A 21869-nucleotide genomic window follows, 5' to 3' on the forward strand; every position below is an offset into this window, starting at 1 on the left:
TTTTGTACATAAACCTTGCCAGTTTGGTTTCTAAGTAAAAACAACACACTACACTGAAAAGCTGTATGTAAACAATATAATTATCCAAGGTAAGTAACTGTTGTGACGCACTTAATACCAATACAGCCTGGCTTTATGGACTGACCATCCTTCTCAATGTCTTTACAGGGTGCTGATAAGACTGTGAAAGGCCCAGATGGACTAACTGCCTTTGAAGCCACTGACAACCAGGCAATCAAAACTCTTCTTCAGTGACGGATGGACTGATATATTAAATGTCTCTCCTGTGGCCTCACACTGCTGCCTGTCTGTCACTCTGCATCTTCCAGCTTCTTCAGCTAAATACTTTGGGGGGAGGGAAATTCTTTATGAATCAGGCTAGTTAGGGGCTTGTATTGAAGATAATCTGTTTGGAGAGGGTTGAAAACTATTATGAACAGTGTCCCTCTCGGACTTATTTTCAGTGCACAATCTCTTCCCATTTCTAATGAAAATGGAAGAAGGAAGACAGACCATGATCTTGAATTTTTGGCTTGTAAACCTCCTAGGTTAGTACTAAGATTTTTGTTGAAAGATTCCTTTAGATGGAAGTACTCTATGTACCTGAAACTAATTGTGAAGGAGACATGTCCCATGCTATTAGTGTCTGCCATAACCTGAAGTGTAGTAACATAGGTGGCTGGATTGCTTTTCTCTCTTCTTTCTCAGTGGGTAGCTTTATTCTTCTTCTGCCTAAAGCTTATGTTGCAGTTTTGAGGACTTTTGATACTAGCTGTTGGAGTTGTTCTTTATATTGACTAATTGGATGTCACACTAATGTTTTTCTGACTCTCGAGTAAACCAGAAAAGATCAATTGAGGCATAGTGGTGTTACACTCCAGAATATCTCCCAAGGTACTTTTGGGTGCTTGAATTTGAAGTTTTTTCTTTCCCATATTTCTTCTAGTCCAGGACAGATGTTTTAAACAACTGTTTTTTGAGAGAGTTCAAAACGTCACTGTAATTATTTCCAAAAGGATTGTAAGATGGAATTTCATTATTCACCATGTCAGCATAAAATTTAGATGCATGCGAAGGCTACAGACTGTTTCGTATGCAAGGATAATTAAGTCAAATATGGAAAATTAACAGTAATTATTTAGACTTTCATATCAGGTGAATATGTTGATAAACTTTTCTGATAAACTTTTAAAATACATGTAAGCTTTCTAATGTCAGGTGTTAGGACAGGAAGATGTACAAGTAGAAGTCTTAATTTGCTTTAACTACTGGAGGTAAAAAAAAAAAAAACACAACTTTTAATTGTGCATATCTTTGAATTGGTGTTTTGTTGTTGACTGAATGAACCTCTTAATTAAAGTATGGGGCTTGTTCTGAGAGTTCCCAATGCAACCATACCGCATTAACCACCAACTTTTAGACAAGATGTACTATACCAGTAGATATGACAGGACTATGACAGTCTTGATAATTCATGGGAAGGTATTTAATGATGTTGTAAGGATTCTCATCACATCTTACGGTCCTCAGGAATGTCTGAGCTTCTGTCTTTCATCTTGAAAGTTTTCATTAGACTGCTGATTCACCCAAAACTGAATAACAGATTTTATAATGAGAAAGTGTATACCACAAACTATACATCTTCCTCCTTTTTGGAATACAGATTTCAAACTTTCTGATAACATACACAATACAGAAAACAAATGTATATAATATCACATGCTGAATTCTTAAACAAAAGTAGCTGATATTATTTTGATATCACTGTTGAAATTGAGAGGATATGTAGAAGTAGATTGGTGACTACTACTCATTTTTAATGGAGACTTAGTTTTACTTGAATCGTATTGCATATTATGATTGAATGTCTCAGCTATAAAAAGCCTTGCATTTAGACTGCAAAATGAGATCAGAAACTGATTTACATGTACATGTCCCATAAGAAAAGCAATGGAGAAAACAATCAACTCCAGCCATAAGCTGGATGGTGCAATTACTCTTTGCTTCCTGGAGATGGGTGGCAAGGGAGAGCAGAAGGGTTGGAAATCAGTGATAAATCAATTGATGAGCTGCTGATAAAAGAACAAGCATGTTTGGTGAACAGTGCTTTTAATGACTATTTAAAGAGAACTCTTTAATCTTATCTCTGATCAGTGCTGGATTGTCATGTCATTGTAATAGTGTGAACACAGACTATAGGTTTAACTCTTTATTCAGCTATGAAAGTAACTGTCTTTGGCATAAATTTGCCTCCATATTATGCTATTAAATACTTGGCTATTAAAATACTAGTCTAGAAAACTGCAATCTGTTTTAACATGGAAAACTTGATTATTCAAGTTTTCTGTGTTGATTAGTGTCAAGTTGTCTGACCATAGTGTGTTTGGTTTTTTTCCTCTGTATTCTTTCCTGCTGTTCCCTTCAACTCTCATTTAAGTGAGCATTATTGCAATGAAAATCCATCATCTTTGTACTAACTCTTCTGGTGATTCACTGAGGCAATTTTGCCTCCTTTTTTCTACAATTGTGTGGACACTTTATTTTTTTTCTTACTTCACTTGAGGAAAAAAAAATGCAATCAAACTTCAGTAAGACAAGTGTGAATTTGGCTATAATATGTACCCAAGCTGCCTTTCAAGATAGTTAAAAGATGACATTTAATGTTTGGCTCATAAAGAAGAAATACTTTTTTGCTTTTTGCACTACATAGGAGGTGATTAATCATTTTGCCCAGGATTTAAAAAACAAAAAAATAATAAAAGCTTATACTTTTGTAATTGTCTAGAAATTAGGCTTGTTCATTTGTTCCCTTCTTGTTAGCTATATTGTATAAAAAATAATGGGTGGCTGCTTGTATCTTTGAGTAGGTCTTAACTAGATGAAAATACCAAACTAAATTATTTAACGTTCTGTAAACAGAATTTAAATACTTTGTCAGACTGGAATCGCATATACTTGGAAATCCTCTTGGTTCTTCAACCTTTTCCTTTGAAATTTGTGCTGAATAAGTTATAAACTTAAGTATATTTTGGATTTTGTACCCTCTGCTCCTTTGACTTAAGGGAAAGCAAATGGGGAAAAAAGAGTACGAGAGTTAAATGGAACTTTATCCTTGAACATAACATTGAATTATTTGTAGAAGAAGCTGGTAAGAATTGGAGTGTCCTAGGTCAAGCAATTGCAGTGTTGCATGCAAAATTTCAAAATGAACTTGTCTTAATTATATTTTGTAAATGGATAAACAATCCTCTTTCTACGCAGTGATGGAAGAAAATTAGTGCTCTGTGCATTTTGATATTTGACTTCCTCTTTTCACCATTAACTGTTCTGGCACAGTTGGGTTCATCATTATCATGGTTCATAGACATCAGAATGCTAAATGATACTGTATTTTTAAGTTTGTATTGCAAGAATGAATGGAATAAACTTGAATTGTGTGATATGAGAATGTAGAGTTTTATTTACCTTTCTCCTCTTGTGTTTTATTAATCTCTGACTACGACTTTTTATTGGCCTGGAAGGCATTAAAGTTCCAGTTCACATGTACAGTGATTAAAATGTTCAGGTACTTATAAGACTTAAATGTGGCATGGAAGCTGCTTTGAGAACTAAATATATTAAGTTTTTTTGTTTGGGTTTTTTGTTTTGTTTTTTTTAAATTGCATCTATTCAGATGAGGTGTTGATTAATTCTGTGGTCTTGTAGTCTGCATTTCCTGCTTAAATGGTAATGCATAATGTTGAAGATCTTATTTATGTTAAATTCTGAGAGAGTCTATAGATAGTGGGATACTACTCCCATTACCTGTGAAGACTAAAGCAATTTATTCTCTCCTTTACTTCATCAAATAAATTGAAACCATTATTTACAGAAAGCACAGCTGAAGTATGAATAAAATTGTATAGAAATTATTCTTATTGCATTATTCTTGTTGCTGCTTTAGTTACTTTGTCAGAACTTCCTTTTCTAGCTTTGCTTGTCAGTAGAGACTTGGATCCAATTGCTTGAATAGTTTGATGTTATTTAAAAATGCGTATGTTAAAATAAATAAAAAGTATAGGAAGGTGGTGTGTCAAAGTGGGAAATCTAAATATGGAAAAAATATTTCAAGAAAAACCTAATTTGTCTGTTTTTCTGTGCTAAACTTTGAAAACAGACTTCTAATGCTGTACGCACAACTTTTCAGTCAAATATTGGAGAAAAGAAGGACATGTTCATCTTAAGTAGAAAAGCAGTTCAAATAATGTGACAGCCAATGGCAACTGATATGTGTGCTTCACTTCCCGCGTTCATGTTACTGGGTTTTTGTTTGTTTTATTAATGGACAGCTTTTCTGTAGGAGGAGATACTAGCTAAGGTTCAGAATGCAGATTTCTTTCACTCAGATTCCTCAGTACATCTATACATGTAAAGACTCTTCCTAATATTTGTCTATGGCTGATCTTTTAGAACAAATTGATTTCTCAGCTCCCTTCTAAAAGGAAGTTGGCCCAAGAAGGCAATCTTTTCAATTGCATCACTTGATTGTTTCTCTCAATTTTGTGAAAATTATATTCTCAAAGCTCTCCTAAAAATATTTTTTACTCATAATCTGACATCTTGGAACAGCTGTCAACTAAGTTATGCCATAAACTTACTAGTTGAATTGTTTGGAAAGCACTTTATTTCATGTAGTGCCTTGAAAAGCTTCAAAAGCATGTAGTGTTTGTCTACTTGGGAAGTGAATGAGCATTTTTTTTTTTTTTTGGTAGGAGCAGCACTCCTCTCTTCCTGCTGTAGCAGTTAAAACATATTTCTAATAATTTTAAACTAGGAGAAGTTTCATTTTTCTAGTTTAGATCAATGTTTAACTATTTTGCCTCAAAAGTGTTTGGATATGGGAAGTCTTGAAAAGTATGTAGCTTTTCATGGAAATGAAGTTAAACTTCCTCTTTCTTTTTGTAATACACTTTAATTAAGAAATATAGCCTTATATTTAAAGTATGGCAGCATATTGTAACAAAAAAAAAAAAATCCAAGCACTCATTTCTTTTTTATTTCTTTTCAGTGGAAAACCAAAAGATATGTTCCAGGTTGACACAAAATGTGGTGGGTTTTTTTTTTGTTTTGTCAACTTCTCAGTGCAGCCACCAAATCAGACCAGTATTTGCATGACCCTATGTAAGGATTCAACTTGCTTTCTGTTTACAGTGGTGATATCCCTGGGAGAGCTGCATGATGCCCTGGACTTTTGAAGTGTCACCTAATTGAGCTTCATGCTACAGTCCGCTGTAGCACAGGGCAGATGTAGAAGTTTAATTAAGGAGTAAGATAAAGACAGATTGAACGGGGTTGTTATTACCTAATTCAGTTTCTGCAATGCAGGAGACTTTCCAGTATCTATTTGTTAGCATAGCAAGAGTGAGGATAGCTGCCATTGTTAAAGACTGTTAAACAGTAACTTGTTGTTATACTGGATGAGCTATGGCCATCATAATGTGATAGCCTTCTAGAAAAAGCAAATCAATTCTAATATTAGATTTGAAAAGTCTTTCCCAAAGTTTATTTTTGTTACATGTGTATGTCTTCTTTGGGTTTTTTCTTGTCTTGCGTATACTTTAGGAAGCTTCCTAAAACAAGAGTGCTTTTGACTTTTCATTCATTGCTCCTTTGCATAAAGAAAAGCTGCAACTTTACCTTTTACAACATAAATATATCTTTTGCGTCATTTTTGAAATAATAAAAACTGTAGCCAGTGTTTGTGTGTTCTTATATAAGAATAGTTGCACTGAAGGATACTTCTCAACTATATTTTTGACAAATTGCTATGGAAAGCTAGTCCTACACCTGATACCAATATCTACATGTAGACAAATCCTGAACAGTAAAAAAAAAAATAGAATATGGGATAAAATGGTTAAGTTCTTGAGGCATTGGCTTGAGATATCATTAGAACTGGGATCAGTACAGCAGCAACAGATTTGGTTTTGCGACTATGCACAAGTGTCTCTATTTCAATTCTCAATAGGAAAACTTAATTTCTTTTTTTTGTGCACTTCGCCTGTCAGCTGTTTGAAGGATTATCTGACACACCTTAAAGGTTTTTCATGTGTGTTTTACAGTCAGTGTCAATAACCTTTTCAAAAGCACAGAAGAGGTTATTTAAAGAGAGAAATGAAACAGATGGGAAGCACACCAATTTCTAATGTCAGAAGTTTAGAATGTAAGAACTAAACCCAAGCTTATAAATTAATGACATTTCTGAAGACAGCTATAAATTAAATATTTACAAAGTCATATTAAACAATAACTTGAAAGAAGAAACAGTAAAGCTGCATAACCTGTATACTTAATGAGGAGGGGCTGCTAAGGCTGTGTTCTCGCTATAAACAGCTGAATATATATGTTGGCCATTCTCTTTCATCTATATTTTTTTTTTTAAAAAAAAAAAAAAAGAAAAAAAAGAAGTTGGCACTTACTTAGCAGATGGTTGCTTTGGGGAAAAGTATTCCCTTGTTCCCAATTTGCAAAGCTCAGAGGTTGGGATTGAAGGGATTTTTTTACTGTCAGAGGTGAGATTTACAGAGATGTACAGCTAGTGAAATGTACTGTAAATTAATGTCAACATCTCCCTGACTGATTTCAAAAGATCACATTCTGTCATCTGCATTTGTTCTCCACATGGTAGAGCTGACCTGCAACACGTGCTCCCATTCTCTCATCTTTATCTGCCCTTCGTGAACACTCGGCTTTCAAAAACTGTACTTTACCCCTATCGCAGCTTTATATTTTTTAATAGAAAGTAGGCACAGAACTTATTTGTAGATGTGACTAGAAAATATTCCATCTAAGGCTGCCTGTCATTTGTAACAGGAAAGGAGGAATTAAAATCACAGGAGGAAAGACTGAGGAGAAATTAAGTAAATGAAAGACTTTTTCTATCCTATCTCCCAAGCTCCTACAGGCTTGTTCTCCACTTTAAGTATTATAACAGTATATCTTTTGTTTTTGTTTTTGGTTTGGTTTTTTTTTTAACATCAGATGCCTTATGTCCTTACTGCTTTTCTTTGTATCATATGTACTCTTGAGGAGTTGTAGGATTAGAATAATATGATTTACTTTCTCCTTGTGTTTTTTTTTTTTTTCCTGAAACCTACTGGAAGGCAAACTGGTTGCAAAATGCAGTAATATCAGTGATGCCACAGAGACCCTTGGCGGTACTGTGAAATAATGTGGATGTAACACAAGTGTTTTGACCTAAACATTGTTTGAGTTCCTGATGCCCTTTTCATTGCTTCTCTCATAACACTACAGGTTGGTAGGAAGAATGTCTCTCTATTTTGTTTCAGCCTTTGGAGCAAGATAATTTTCTTAAACCTGCAAGATACTTGTTTTACATACTGAACTGTTGATGGTTAACAAATCATACTGCTGACAGAAATAGAAGACGTCATGTGTGTTGTGATCCTACTATTTTTTTCAGTGTAGTTGGCCTTGCGACTCCAATTTTCTTGTTACTTGTGATATAGCATAATTCAAAATATACCTGGGCAAATGCAGCCCTCCAAGATTAGACATTTTAATAGCAGGATGACTCATAACAGATATCTTATTTTTAATTAACTAGACAAAATGGTATAGTAAAGATCAAGACTTAAAAGAACAGCTGCAATGCAGAAGGGTAAAAAGACAGACCTAGAAGCTAGAGAGGAGCTGGAGTAGGCTTTACAGTATTTTAGAATTTTGTACCAACAAAAAGGCAGGCAAGTGAAGCATGTAAAAATAAAATCCCATAGTAACTGAGTAGTTTTTCGTAGACCATTTTCTATTTTGAGTTCATTTCTTCACAATTTCCGTTACAGATAAAACACTTTTTAATAACAGTTATAAGCCAAGTTCATAAATATCTGAGCTTCAGACCAAAGGGGTGAACTGCAATAGTTGTTGCAGTGATAATGACATGGAGTTTTTGTGTTCAACAAACCAGCCTGTTTTCCCAAGCATTTAGTATTTTAATAAGATTTGTGTGTGAATTTGAGATATATCCATAATCCAAATCATCAATATTTTGACTTAGAATGTTCTGTAATACTTTTGTGTGTTCATGCTGAAGATGTTGTCTTCCTGCTCTGAAATGATAGATGCAGCATGCTCTATGAATTATTTTTTTTTCCCAGAAAAGCTTAGATGTCCGTTACTTCTCAGTTATTTCGACTGAGAAATGCTGCTCTATTAACTGGAGTTTTGTTGTAAAGCAGAGGCCCGTGTCAATGCAGAGCTGCCTGCTGCACACACAAGCATTTTCACTGCAGAGAGCAGCTGTGGCACATTGTGGACTTGCAAATACATTTTTCCCACTGGTGGCTGTGAAAACCCATCAATAATTTCACGGCCATCTAGGCAGAAAACTGTCACCTTTTAAAAACGCCTTTAACCAGATTTTTATTCTTTTCATGTAGTGGCAACTTATCAGAGTGAGAAAATAACAATTTGAAAGAAGTAACATGAGCTTGACCTCTCTAGTGTAAACCTTCTACAGAAGAAAAAATGTATTCTACTGGATCGTCTCCCAAGGAAATGTTCAAACTATTACCAGGTAGTACGTATATGTGCTAGGATGCACCTACCCAGCGGTCATGTTGTCTCATCCATTTACTGAGAATTTAAAATACTTGTTCAAATGTTCTGTGTTCTGCTGTTAAAAAGCTGGTGGATGAAACCAGCAGCCTAAAGATGTCTTTGTCATTCTTGACAGCAGTCATATAAGTAAAAGCAATGATACTTGCTGTGGATGCATGACTGCAAGGGAAGTAAGTTTCTTTTTAAGTCTTATTTAGTGTAAGAGCAGCAGTGATTAAGGGTAATAGCTGGTAAGGGAGTCAACCTATTAAAGTATTTGACTAAATAAAAATATAAAGCTTGTCTTACAGAGGTTTTGAAATTACTTTTTTTTTTTTTTACAGGATAATAGTAAGAAACATCACTTTTTAACATGTTATCAGCAGTTAGGGTTTTCTAACTTGTCATAATGAGAAATTCAGTCAGCTTTTTCCTTGTGTTCACAAATTTATCTGTCTATAATGGTAGATGAATTGTTTCTTCTGTCTCTTAGTTCTTTGCTTTAAAGCTGAGAGTTATGCTCAGTAGGGCCTGTTGCAATAGGACAAGGGGTAATAGTTTTAAAATAGAGGAGGGTAGATTTAGATTGGATATTAGGAAAAAATTTTTTACAATGAGGGTTGTAGAACACTGGAACAGGTTGCCCAGAGAGGTGGTGGAAGCCCCATCCCTGGAAACGTTCAAGGCCAGGTTGGATGAGGCTCTAAGCAACCTGATCTGGTTGGAGATGTCCCTGCTTCTTGCAGGGGGTTTGGACTAGATGACCTTTGAAGGTCCCTTCCAACTCTAACCATTCTATGATTCTATATGCTCTTTGATTAAAATAGAGTAGTCCTTTGTAGCCTAGGGCAAACTTCTGTATGTGTAAATACAGTAACATCTAGCACAGAAGTTGACTTCTTCTTTTTTTAGTTATGTTGCTTTGTTTTCAGAGAGAATGCGATTTATCTTGCACATGGACCATTAATTACCAGGTAATAAGAGGTAGGAATTTCCCTGATCTGTGGACTTTGATACAATTTTGTCATTAAAAAGTGATACCTTCATCAGTGTATCTTTGGCAGGGTTAGTATAACAAGAACTGATTAAATTTTCCTGGCAGTTGAATTCTACATAAATGGATCCCATCAGACATCTTTGTTATCACAACTGATACCTAATGTATAAAAATTTCTTCTTAAGGGTTAAAAAACTGAGGGCAAATTGATCCCAACACTGTCTTTGTAATAAGGATTAAATGAATGTACTTTGCTTTGAGTGGCAGCTGATAAGCAGGTATGGAAATAGCCATCGGAATCTTCCATTGCCTTTGCAAAGGCCTGACTAGAAGTACTACTGGAAAACTTAAAAAAAAAAAAAAAAAATAAACAAACAAACCAAAAAAAAAAACCAAAAAAAAACCAACACAGAAACAAACAAACCCAAAAACCCCCAAACAAACAAAAAACCAAACCCAAAACAAACTAAAAAACAAAAGACAAAACAAACACAAATAGAAAAAAAAAGAAAACAAAACAAAAAACCAACAGCAGAAATGAGCTGTGTGTTCCTGCCTGGGATAGTTGTGAGATTAATGTCTTGTCCACCAAGCTGAGAATTGCAATTTACTCAACTTCTTATCTGTGTTTTGATGCAGTAGCATATAGAAGGTCTGGTCTCCGTAACCATGCCAGTACTGGTAGCATTTTAAAATCAGTTTCTCCAAAGTTACATGACTACGCTTGAGGAACACAAGATAATAGACCTTAAAGGTTTGTGTGTTAGCAATCTGCTCTCTATTTTTCACAGTGCCTTCAGGCAAATGTTTCCACATGGCATTGCTTCAATATCAAGGCCAAGTGTCTCCAGGAGGCCAAGTCTTCTCAAAAACTTTGATCTTTTTTATTCTGTTTCTGAGAGATGCAGTGCTTCCCTTTTTTTCAGAAATATTAGGAGGAAATATTAGGGAGAGTGTTAAACAGTTTCACTGTTTTCATCTGCAGTGTTTAGCTTTTGTAAAGCTAAAATGGAGCTTGGAGTGTTGTTCCTGCAACAAGTTATTTTTGCAGTAAAGAAACTCAGGCTGATACAACATAGCTAAGTAGTATGGGGGAGTGGGGAATAAAAAATAGTTTTGTTGATTTTTTTTTTTTTGGTTCTCCAACATATAAATAAGCCAAGTCCCTAGAAATCTGTCCATCTTTCAGTTTCATGGTTATTTAGCAAGTCATTCCATGAAAACATTGGGTTTGACCTTGCCAATTATAATTTCCTTCGGAAAAGAGATGATCAAATGTAGGAAATAGTCACAAGTTTAAGAACTGTTAACCTGTGTAGTACAGCTGTCCAGGATACTGCTACCAAGTTGAAGAATTCTGATTTTGTCCTGCATGCATGTCAAGAAACGGGTTTTGGCTGGAAAATAAAACAGGGTTAAACAGTAGAGCCAGTGGCAGGGAGGAATTTTCAACAAAGACAAGAAGCTGAAAAAATGTGCAGGATCATATGCAATGCCTGTGGCTATGCTTTCAAAGTAACTGCACTTTGTAGGTGGTGGTTAGACTGAATATCACTTCTTCATGACTTGTGACTTGTCACTGAGAGTAAATGTCCTTCCAAGAATTGTATCTGGACTGCAGACATTCAGCTGCATTTGTTGTACCTGCTCATCAAGGACGAGAAGTGTGGGATTGAATGAAACTAAGTTTTACTCGGGCCAGTGTGAGAACTGGGAACACAGAAATAAACATTATCATCTTGGCTTGGGGAAAGGGTCCAAACAATTTATTTCTCTGGTTATTAACTGCTGAATTTTGGAGGAAATTACATTGGAAAGTGGCAGCTGCAGAGCAGGTCTCTAAAGGCAATATGTAAGAGGGGCAAAGCAGGAAATTTTTAGTGTTATTAGGGAACACAGAAAATTATCAGGCAACATAAAGAAAGATCTAAAATAGTACAATGTATGCATTGCAACATCATTTGGAAAAAATACAGAATAGCAAAATGTGCTCAGCATTCATATCCATGATTCTTACAGCCAAGCTGCCTTTATGGTCAGGGCAGCAGAAAGAGTTTTTACTCTGTAGGAAAGGAAAGCAATGAGTGTGTTGCAATGCATTTGCTAATAAACTTCAGCTTTACGGAGTGAAATACTTTCTGCTCCAGAGGAATTTCTGCTCAGTGTAGTAAGACATGAGTTGAAAAAGGTTTGGGTTGTAGGTTTTTTTTTTTAATGCTTTAATTTGGGACAGAGCAAACGAAATAAGTCTAAACTTGAAGATATTAAAAGTAGAACCTATTTTCAAATGAATGAATTATGCTTTTTAATTTAGTTTTCTTTGTTTTATTTTAGTTGCAATTTTAAATACCTAAAAGCTGAATAAGTGAATGTTGCAGCTTTGAGGTTCTTTGGCTCAATATTTGCTTTCTAAATGGTGCTATTATTTATCCTTGAACTGTAAAACCACTATGCAGGGTTGAAATAGCATTGTGAAATACAGTGTTGCAAAAAGCACAGGAAAGGAGCTGTAATGTTTATTCCTGAAACAGAAAAACACAGCAGCTCTTCTAAAATGCAAAAGTGGGTTTAAAATTGGCAGTATATAAGTGAACAACAATTACCAAGCACTACTTTCCACAGGCTCTCTACACTTTCAGGCTCTGTCTCTCTTCTCATTGGGAATGGCCAAAGATCAACTTAGTTATTTATAGCTGATTGGAAGTTGTGAAACTTTCTTCTGTTTTGAGCTAGACTGCTTATAGAGAAAAGTTGGAGATCCAGTCACCCAATCCAGTAATCCTGAATATGGAAATAACAAAAATAAATGTATATTTCAACAACGTAAACAAGCACTGAACTCTTTCAGTTTTGTAACAAGCAATCCCAATAGAGGTTGGGAAGTATGAGTTTATTTGGCTGAAGGGTAGCTAATCTGTGTGACAAAGCCGTGGGTTCTCCTGCTAAGGTTCTGTCCTTGAAGGCAGCTCCCCATCTTCTAGCTAGCAGTGGCAGGAAAGTCTGTGCAGGTTGGCTGCAAATGACTTCATTTTTCACAGCTGTCACCTCTAGGTTTGCTTAAAGCACTGCTAAATGCTGTATATAATCTTGCAGGCCTTGGTTGAGGAGCTTCTGTAAACTACATCGGAGGAGGAAGAAGAAAATCTTCATTCAAAGGGTGATGTATTGGGGTCTGGTGTAAAGGTTCCTTATGCAACTGGTATGGGATACAGTGATGTAAGCTGTCATGGCTTTCACAAGGGTGCTGCTGTCGTTGCAGCAGCAGCAGGAGAATTACAGATATCCACAGTACAGAAAGACACAGTGGGCAGCCAGTAGATTATTGCTGTTCATTGCTATCCCCTGCTAAGAAGGATGATTCCAAATGATTAAGTGGCTGTCTCTAGATGCAGGAGAGCTGATTTCCTTGTGGCAGATTTTGTTTGATCTTCGGACAAATAATTTATGCTGCAGTTTGATGGAACAGTTAAAGCAGCAAATACTGCTGAAAAGGCAGGTTGTTGGGTTTTTGGTTTTGGTGTCGTTCCCCCCACCCCGCCCCCGGTCTTTGACTGAGCCCCAGCCTCTTTTCCTGCATTAGCACTAATGCTCACCTGGTCCTGAAGAGAGCTGAAACAGCAGAAAATGGAGCCTATCAGCAATAACAAAAATATAATAAGCCTGAGACAATATTTTAGCTGTTCTTTGGGAGAAGAAGCAAATTTTTGTTCCTTAATTTACAACAGTGACAAAAATTGTGCATAGCTATCTGTGGATTCATTGCATCTGGCACATTCCCCAGGCTTGCCTAGGTCTTTCCAAAGTTTCTTGTAATCCTCACTGGCCCTAAGAATCTAGAATAATCAAGGGATGTAATCACCTTGCTGTTCACCTTTCCTTTCAGTTCATTAAAACGTGAGTTGAATGTCCTCAGTCCAGTCCTAAGGCTGGTCCCTAGGTCACTCTAGTATTAACCTCTGTCAACAGTGAGAAATAGCTACTTATGTTTAATTCTCTCTCACTCAGGTTTTAAACTGTGCCATGACTTTTCCCTGTGCTGGTTGCCAGGTTTCTTCAATAGCTTTTTGTGAAAGAGGTTGTAAAAAGTCCTTGGAAAATTTAAATTTTTTCTATCTAGAAGTTTGTCTATCAAATCAACTCAATATTGGGAGGCGGCAATAGAGAAGAAAACAGTATGGGTGGTTTTTTTTAGAAAGCATAGTCCCTTAACAATCAGTAATTGTTTTGTAACTTCACAGTCCTTCAGGCCTCTGGACTGTAACTTCAAAGGAAACAGAGGATGCAAGCATCCCAAACACGTAAACAGACAGGCAATTAAAATCCAGCCAGAAGCTCTATTTTTCCGCGAAGTCCTTGTGCAGCATCCTGCTCTATAAACTGCTCTTTACAAGGGTAAGCACGTGCTTAGGGCAGTAATCAATACATTTTCTGAATGAATTAATCAATTCCCTGCCCCTGCCTCTTGTAACAAACAACGAATTACTAGGTACTGTTAAGGCCACTTTGATACACAACTTCATCTCCATCCGAACTAAATTTGGACAGATTGTTAATAACACAGGCCCAGGAATGGAGTGAACTTGCATCTCTGCAGTATTTTTCAGAAGTCCATTGCAGCTGAAAATCCAAGGTTTGCCAGCAGGCTGACAGTTAAAACTGCCTGTGACAAGCCACCATACTGTCTTAATATTTCAATTACGTATCGTCATTCTGTGAATATGCTAGACAGTCCTTTAGAATTTGAACAAACACTTTGAATGATGTGTAGTCTTTGCTAAGAGTTCACCACTACAATGATAGCATGGGTAAACAGCTGAAAAATATAATTAGTAATGCCTGGTTCTTACGCACCATTTTCCATGTGGGAGGTTTTACAGAGGAAGAAGACACTTTGAGATAAATGCGTCATGGTCAAGGACAGAAATAGAAGAAAAATTCACGTCTCCAAATTATTAATTTGAAGTTCCACTGGAGTTTGCTGCTACCAAATCTATTTATAGAATCATAGAATCACAGAATAGACTACTTAATGCATTATGGTGGAGTCCAGAAGTCCCAGCCAAAAACTGGTACCTCTTTTCGTCTGTGATACAATGCAAACAAGTAAAAAGGCTATAGCAAGCTAATGTTTTACATGTACTGCTACTTCAAATTCATCTGAGAGATCAAAAGTCCTGAGTTTCAGTAAAATGAACTCTGAACATTCTTCACACAGAGGAGAGCAGCAAGAATAATCAGAGGTCCAGAAAACAGATGCAGTTACAGACCTTCTGATATGTAGAACACTCTTGCAAAGAGGAAAAGAAGCTGTCTTTCTCCATGACTGTGGTGGACAAGATAAAATGGATATAAACTATAGTGAGGAGTCTGACATCAAGATATAGTGAAGTTCTGAAACTGATTTCTGAGAAAGTCTATGGAGTCTCCATTGCTCAATACTTTTAAAAACAGATATGAAGGAATATTTTTTTTTTTTATCAGAAATTACCCTGGTAAACCTCTAGGACAAGGTGAGGTCTAGATCACTTTTTCCAAACTCTTCCTAGGCCTGCAGTTTTGTGAAGCTTCATCTACTTGAGGGATATACATATATTTAATATAAATAAGTATATCTTAAAAAAAGCATTTAAATACATGTCTAAGGAAAAAAAATGGATACATGGAATACAGATTTGTGCAATTAATATGCATTTTAACATTTTTAGTCATATTGAGAAAGACAACCTAACTAATCATTCCAGATGATTGAATAGATTAATCTGGATCTGGTGTCCTAAAAAACTGAGTCATTAAGCATACCTCATGGGTGTTTTCATCAGATATTGTGGTCATTGAAGGCAACCTCTCTGTACAGTTTATTGAAAAAATAATGGACTTTGTTAAGAAAAATAAAAAAGGCTTGAAATTCTAAAAATAAAATTTCTTTAAAAAACCCTTGGGTATTTTTTTTCCCTTTTATCCAAGGGCACATCACCTGCAACTCTTTGTTTTGATCCTAACACTGACTGATCTGCAGAATCTTACTGATTCACTGTAACTGCTCAGTCTATGAAAAAGTGATTGCAAACAGCCTAAAAAATATTTTTAAATGGCTCTGAGAGCCATGTTGGATATTGAACAGTGTCAAAATCACAAAACTCTTCAATGTATTGAAGTCCAGTTCTGATGCCTTACATAGGGACAAGATATGTGCTGGTGTAATTAATTCAGTTAAAAGTTTACTACTTTTTTTGTTTCCTTTTTATTTTTGTTCACACTGGCTGTATTAGTAGTTTAGTGTGAAAATAGCTTATAGCAATATGGTTTATTTCCATTCCTGCTTAGAAATTACGTTTATCATCATTAGCCCCTTTTTACTAGTTTCATATTTAACTGCATCCGCTGTACTAAGGTTGTACTTCTGTCATTATACAGGTCTAGACAAGGGTACTTTTTTTTTTTTTTTTAATAGATTTTTAGTTTCCTTCATGATGCAGCAATGCTGATTAATGGATCTTTACTCCCAGGAAAATAGGATTTATACAAAACAAACTGCTTGCCAACCAGCTTTAGAGATTTCCCCCATTCATTTCAGTTAATTGAAATTATGAAAATTCTGCAGCTTCTTAATCAGAGATTTCTCTGCAGTGTACCACTTCTGGTGATGCTTCACAGCTGTGTGTGACTTCAGCAGATATAAATAAGATATATCAAGAAAAGTGTGTTTACAGGCTCCATTAATTTGAAATAGCATGGCTTGGTGTATTTTAGTATCCCTTGATAAACACATTTGGGTTGTAATAGACTTTTTCTTCTCTGCTATGAGGCTATTGTTCCCTGACTTCCAAAAAATATAATTTCAGGATATTTTATCTTCTATTATTTCTTTGTGCTTAAGGTACAAATCCAGTAATATTATTGTCTTTTTATTTGTAACAAATGATAAGCAAATAAAAGAACATCATGGTCTGCATGTAAATTTGACATTTTTCAAAAATGTGAAACCAGATGATAATTTTAGCTGCAGGATATGTCTACAGTAACAGGCCTACTAGTGTGCTATACTAGAAAAATGCTGCAAGAGTGAATACAGTCACAACAGGAAAGCTATCCTTTGTATCAGCCCAGCTATCACCCCGAGCAAAAATACCCCACAAAAGCAGCGAAATATCTGGTATGGCAAGATTTACTTCATCAGCTTCGATAGCCAAATATGTCCATTAGAGACCACATCCCTCCTGGTTGCAAAGCTGCATCTGCATCAGCTTGTAGTTTTGAAGTTTCTCCTGGAGGCTGGTCTAGAAGATCTCCTGACATCCCTCAGACCCATAGGATAATTCAGATTATATATTACATTTTGAGGGAGTGCTAACATTTCGTCCGTTTATCGTTTGAATTCATACACACAAAATAAATAATTTGTAAGATTCTTCCTGGATATCCTAGTTTTTCGTTCTGTGTTGTAGGATCCTTTCAGATCTTCAAGTCAAAAGCAAGCTGTAGTCAGATGATTAGAGGACAGTCCTACTGTTACAGCTGAGAAAGCAATCCTTTGTAAATGGGCTATAGTGGTGCAAATCATGCTCAGTCAGTAAAACACGCACTTCCAGTTTTAATCCAGATTATCAGTTTTACAAGTGAAACAATCACAACAGTAACTTTAAATAGCATTTTGCAACTGTAAGTGGCCAGGACCCCAACTGTAGTCTGCTTTTATAGCGCAGCCATTGAACAGGGCTTTGGCAAACATCTGTGGCTTGACTGGTTGCAGTCATCTGCCTAACTCTGTAGAGTGACCAGAGATTTGTCTAAGGGGTTATACAATTTATTTTCAAAGGTTATGTTCCAAGACCCACATAAAAATGCAAGAGGAGGTGAAAAGGGAGAGGCAGAAGAGGCTTGCAAAAGCATCTATTTAAACCTCTTTGGGAAAATATAGTTCAGTTGGAACAAGCATGCAATAATGTACAATAGATACATTTCTGTAACTGCAAGACCATTGCACTGTTGCATGGGAAGATGCATGTGGCGACTCTGCTTCAGTGTTAGTTATGCAGATACTCCCAGGAGAAGAGCAAACATGCAGTACGCACATTTCAGAGACCAGGGCTGCAAATTGTTAGCAGAGGTGTTTGTGCTGGAAATTAAAAGAGTAACTCCAGAGGAAGTCTAGACAGCATGGGAAGTGACCAGGAAAAATAAAATGTCTGCCAGTAGTTGCAGAGCTATGTCCTCACTGGGACCATGGGGATCCGCTGCAATGGATGAGTACTGGCTTTTTAGCAAGGGCAGACCAGCATGGTGAGGTGGGGAGTTGCCTTTTCCATGGGAAAGCATGCAGCTCTGCCACAGGATGGGTGATGTGCCAGTCAAGAGCTTGTGGGTCAGGATTAGAGATCAACGTGGGCAATGTTGTGGTGGGTGTCCACTGTAGCCCATCTGATCAGGTAGAAGTAGGTGAGGCCTTCTTCAGGCAACGGGAAGAAGCCTCATGATCAAGATGCTGGTCCTCCTGGGAGACTTCAACCACACCAATGTCTGATGGAGGGAACAATCCAGGAATTTTCTGGATATTTTGTTTCTTAAATAATAAAACAATATAAAAACCTGAAGACCAGCCCTGGTTACAGATAAATATCATATCCTCAAGGAGCTCCAATACGAATAAGCACATCAACCATAAAAGTGGGTTCCTTGAGCTATTCCTAAATTATCAGGGAGAAAACGATGAGCTGTGAACAATCAGAAAGGTCGTTTCCCCTGTACTTGCAAAAAAAAAAATCAGTTAATTCTTAATTTTATTGTGTTGCAAGCAAATCCACACCTTTTCTTCTATACTTACTAGGTTCTTATTGAGTTACAAAAGAGAAATACAAATAATTACAGCTCTAAGAATGCCTGGAAACATGATAAAGTTTTGACTCTGCAAGACTTTTAGCTTTACTTAATTTTAAGCATCTCACCTTGCTTGTCAACTGATAACACATAAAACACTTGTTTCAACACCTAACAGCATCATATGCTATAACATATTTCTTCCTAGAATAATGATCTTCCGTGCTGTACTTGCCTGTGACAGCTCCAATCTCTTAATGTGATAAAATGCAGCTTTTTAGTGTACATGTTCCATGTCACAGAGGATGCACAGTGAATGATCTGAATCATCTAGCTCTCAGTGTCATTTTTATTACAGATTTCTTCATTCTAAGGCTGACAAAGGAGATGAGGATCAATAGAGAGCTGGGGGGGGGGGCAGGGGCTGGGGGGGAAAGGGAGAGGAAAAGAGAAAAATGGGACACTCATTTCCCATAATCTGGGAAAAATAGTTATGGGACCGTAAATATACACAAACAGTCTTCAGTGAGCTGAGAGTATTTTGGCTTTCAACAGCAGACTTGTAACTCAGTGGCTGATCTGTGTAAGAGAATGTTTATTCCAGTATTCTTGGTTTGGTATCTTGAGAAGTCATTTCATCATTTATTGAACTGTTTCATATAACCTCATAATGAATAGTTAATGCTGCAATATTAAATGTCTGATGGCTCTGAAGTGAAAGTTCTCCATTTCAGTTATTATGAGATACGCCCTTTTCATTTTTAGAGAGCTCTCTTAAAATCACACACAGAAAATCTCAAAGGTACCATAGGTACCTTGTTTATCTCAGGCTAGGTTTTTTTGCTTCCTGTTAGCTTGCTTTTGCAGAAGGCTTTTGTCAAGACATTAAAAAATGTTAAATAAGACTGAAACTGAAGAAGGGACCTCCTATACCTCAAGGGCAAAAAAGTTCACTGGGTTAATGGGCTTTAGGGAAAGGTAAACTGTCCTACCTGCTGAAATGGACATTTTTGATATAACTAAGATTAAAAGAAACAAGCTGGGCAGAGAGGAAGACGAGAGGAAACTTCAGAATACCTCAAAGCTTTAGGATGTCTTGCTTTTAAAAAGATACAACGTTGAAAAACCGTTGTTGTTGTTGTTGTTGTTGTTGTTGTTGTTGTTGTTGTTGTTGTTGTTGTTGTTGTTGTTGTTGTTGTTGTTGTTGTTGTTGTTGTTGTTGTTGTTGTTGTCACTATTACTATTTCCCCAGGTGTTCTTTTAATTACTTTTAATCCTGCAGGTGAAAGAAGTCTGGATTACTTTCCAAAATGCCTGAGAGATCTCATACCCGCGGTTACCAAATTAAGGAAACCAAAAACTGACTTTAACATTTTACGTTATTTCTATAACTCTGTTAGCTGTGTGAAAAACCACGTGGGCTCTATTAATAACTTATATCTAAAGCAACTTATATTTTGATCTGGAGAGGAATTTGCAGTGCCAGGTGTTTTTCTATGCAAGGTGGATCTAGAGTTGTCTTTTTGTGAAGTTTCACCACTGCCATGGTTTTGAGTAGAATATCTGACAATGAGTAAAGTTTGTTAGGTTTGGAGATTTCATTTGAGTAAGGTTCTCAAAAGCTGAAACTGATTTTAATCTTCATCTGAACTTACTGAGAACAGTGTTGCTTGGTAAGCTTTGGTTTCCGGGTATTTTTGGCTTGGCTAGAAATAGTGTAGCTTATTTTGTATGCATTTCAGCACTTCTTATTTCAGAAATAAGATTCAGAAATAAGCAGCACAGGAACAAACAGCTATGTTAAAAAAAAAAAAAATCAACCAGCTTCATTTTGCTATCTCCTTGCCTTGCTTTTTGGAATACTGGATAAAGCTCCTTTTGAGTGCAGCTATTGCCATCAGTTATAATATCAAATATTTGTGAATGACTTAAAAGCCAGTTTCAAAGCATTTTAGGTAGCCTAGTTGTCCCATTCTATGAATCAGTCACCCTTAGGAGCTTCAGAATACATCACAAAAGGATGAAATGGAAGGAGGCAGAACTTTCTAAGATGAAACCTTAAAATAGTCTTGTTTGGGGCTCCCATAATTCTGCTCCTTCCCTTGCCCCAAGCTATTTAGTCCTGCTCCCTTCTCTGGTCAGACATTGGTGCTTGTGTGACAGATTGAGGTGAAGACTATAAAGCTCCTGAGCATCTGAGCTGGTGAAAACTCTTGACTTTTTGAGGAGGATGCCAGGCAACACTTGGCTCCTGATGGCCCAGACACCAGGGCTCTTGCAAAGGAGTGGGCTGGACTGTGTGACTCTGGGTGACAGCTCCAAAATGGATCATGTGAAGCCTCTATGTAGGTGTGATATTATTTATTTAAGTGCTGTTATTAAAGTGGTTGCAGGCTAAGTATGGATTAGAGACAATACTTGGATTCAGCAAACAGGCACATTTAGATACCCCAAGCCCCTACACAGAGCGTTAAAGAACATCGTTAAAGCACTCAAAAATTAGGAAAGATAAGGATTGAGGTACAACTTGAATTCAGCTTCCTATTGCATTATTTTGTAATTTTGCCTAAAATAATAAATTTGGTGCACTAGGAGAACTTACAGCTCTCCAAAACAAAGTCCTGTACTGGGTCAGATGATCACAGCCACATGATCTAGTTCAGGGTCAGAATTTTTTGCTTTTTAATTTTTTATCTCATTTTATTTTGCAACAAACTCTTTTTTTTTGGTAAAGATAGCCTTAGTCTTAGGAAAAGCCTTCTCTCAAACAGTGTTTTGAATGACACAATTTATTTCTGTCATGAAAATGTCAGGCAAGTGGAGCACTTTTCTCTTCAAAGGCACAGACCCTCTGGCAGCATCCCAGCTCTGCAGCAGCTCTTTCTGGTCATACACCAGTTCCACACTTTTCATGGTTCTGTGGGTGACACTTAGTGCCATATCCCAAGTGAGTCAGTGCTGATAAGGGAAAGAAGAGGGCACTTCACTGCCCACTTCGTGTTTGATATTTAGAAGGTCCATGGCTGGGCAGCTAATAAACTGGCTGCTGGAGAGCTCTAGTCATTTCCGTGTGACTTATAGACTGGGAAAGTGAATCTCATTAAAGAACTGACCTGCAGAAGAATACAAATCTTGTCTCTCATTATAAATGACATCTGTGAAATGCAGCTTTGCTTCCCAGCAGGAGAAGGAACACTCCAGCTCAATACTAATTCAGCAGCCGCATCCTCTTCTGTGACGCACTGTGATCGATTGCCTGTTCTCCTGCTCTGATGTTACGCATCTTCCTCAAGCAGGGAAACACTTGAGTCTACTGTGTGCATTTAATTTTCCCGTGATTCTTTCTGCTCTGTAGAATATGTATCTGAGCTATGACTAAGAAATTTAAGTTTTTCCAGGAGGCTTTGGCTGGGAGGAATGATTGAGAACTGGACATCTGTAAAGAGCTTGTAGCGTTAAT

At 36.7% G+C, this 21869-nt stretch overlaps 1 protein-coding gene across 1 annotated transcript in view; it reads left to right on the top strand.

The window, feature by feature from the left end:
• The window catches only part of MTPN (myotrophin), a 39684-nt gene extending 36244 nt beyond the window's left edge, over nt 1–3440 (top strand). The window contains exon 4 of the mRNA XM_086754980.1: nt 169–3440. Coding sequence (XP_086611106.1) covers nt 169–255 — 87 coding nt within the window. The 3' untranslated portion in view covers nt 256–3440. The remainder of the gene's footprint in view (nt 1–168) is intronic.
• The last annotated feature ends 18429 nt before the right edge of the window (nt 3441–21869 follow it).

The sequence above is a fragment of the Chlamydotis macqueenii genome, chromosome 1, assembly GCF_036417535.1.
Source record: "Chlamydotis macqueenii isolate bChlMac1 chromosome 1, bChlMac1.mat, whole genome shotgun sequence".
Classification (NCBI taxonomy): Eukaryota; Metazoa; Chordata; class Aves; order Otidiformes; family Otididae; genus Chlamydotis; species Chlamydotis macqueenii.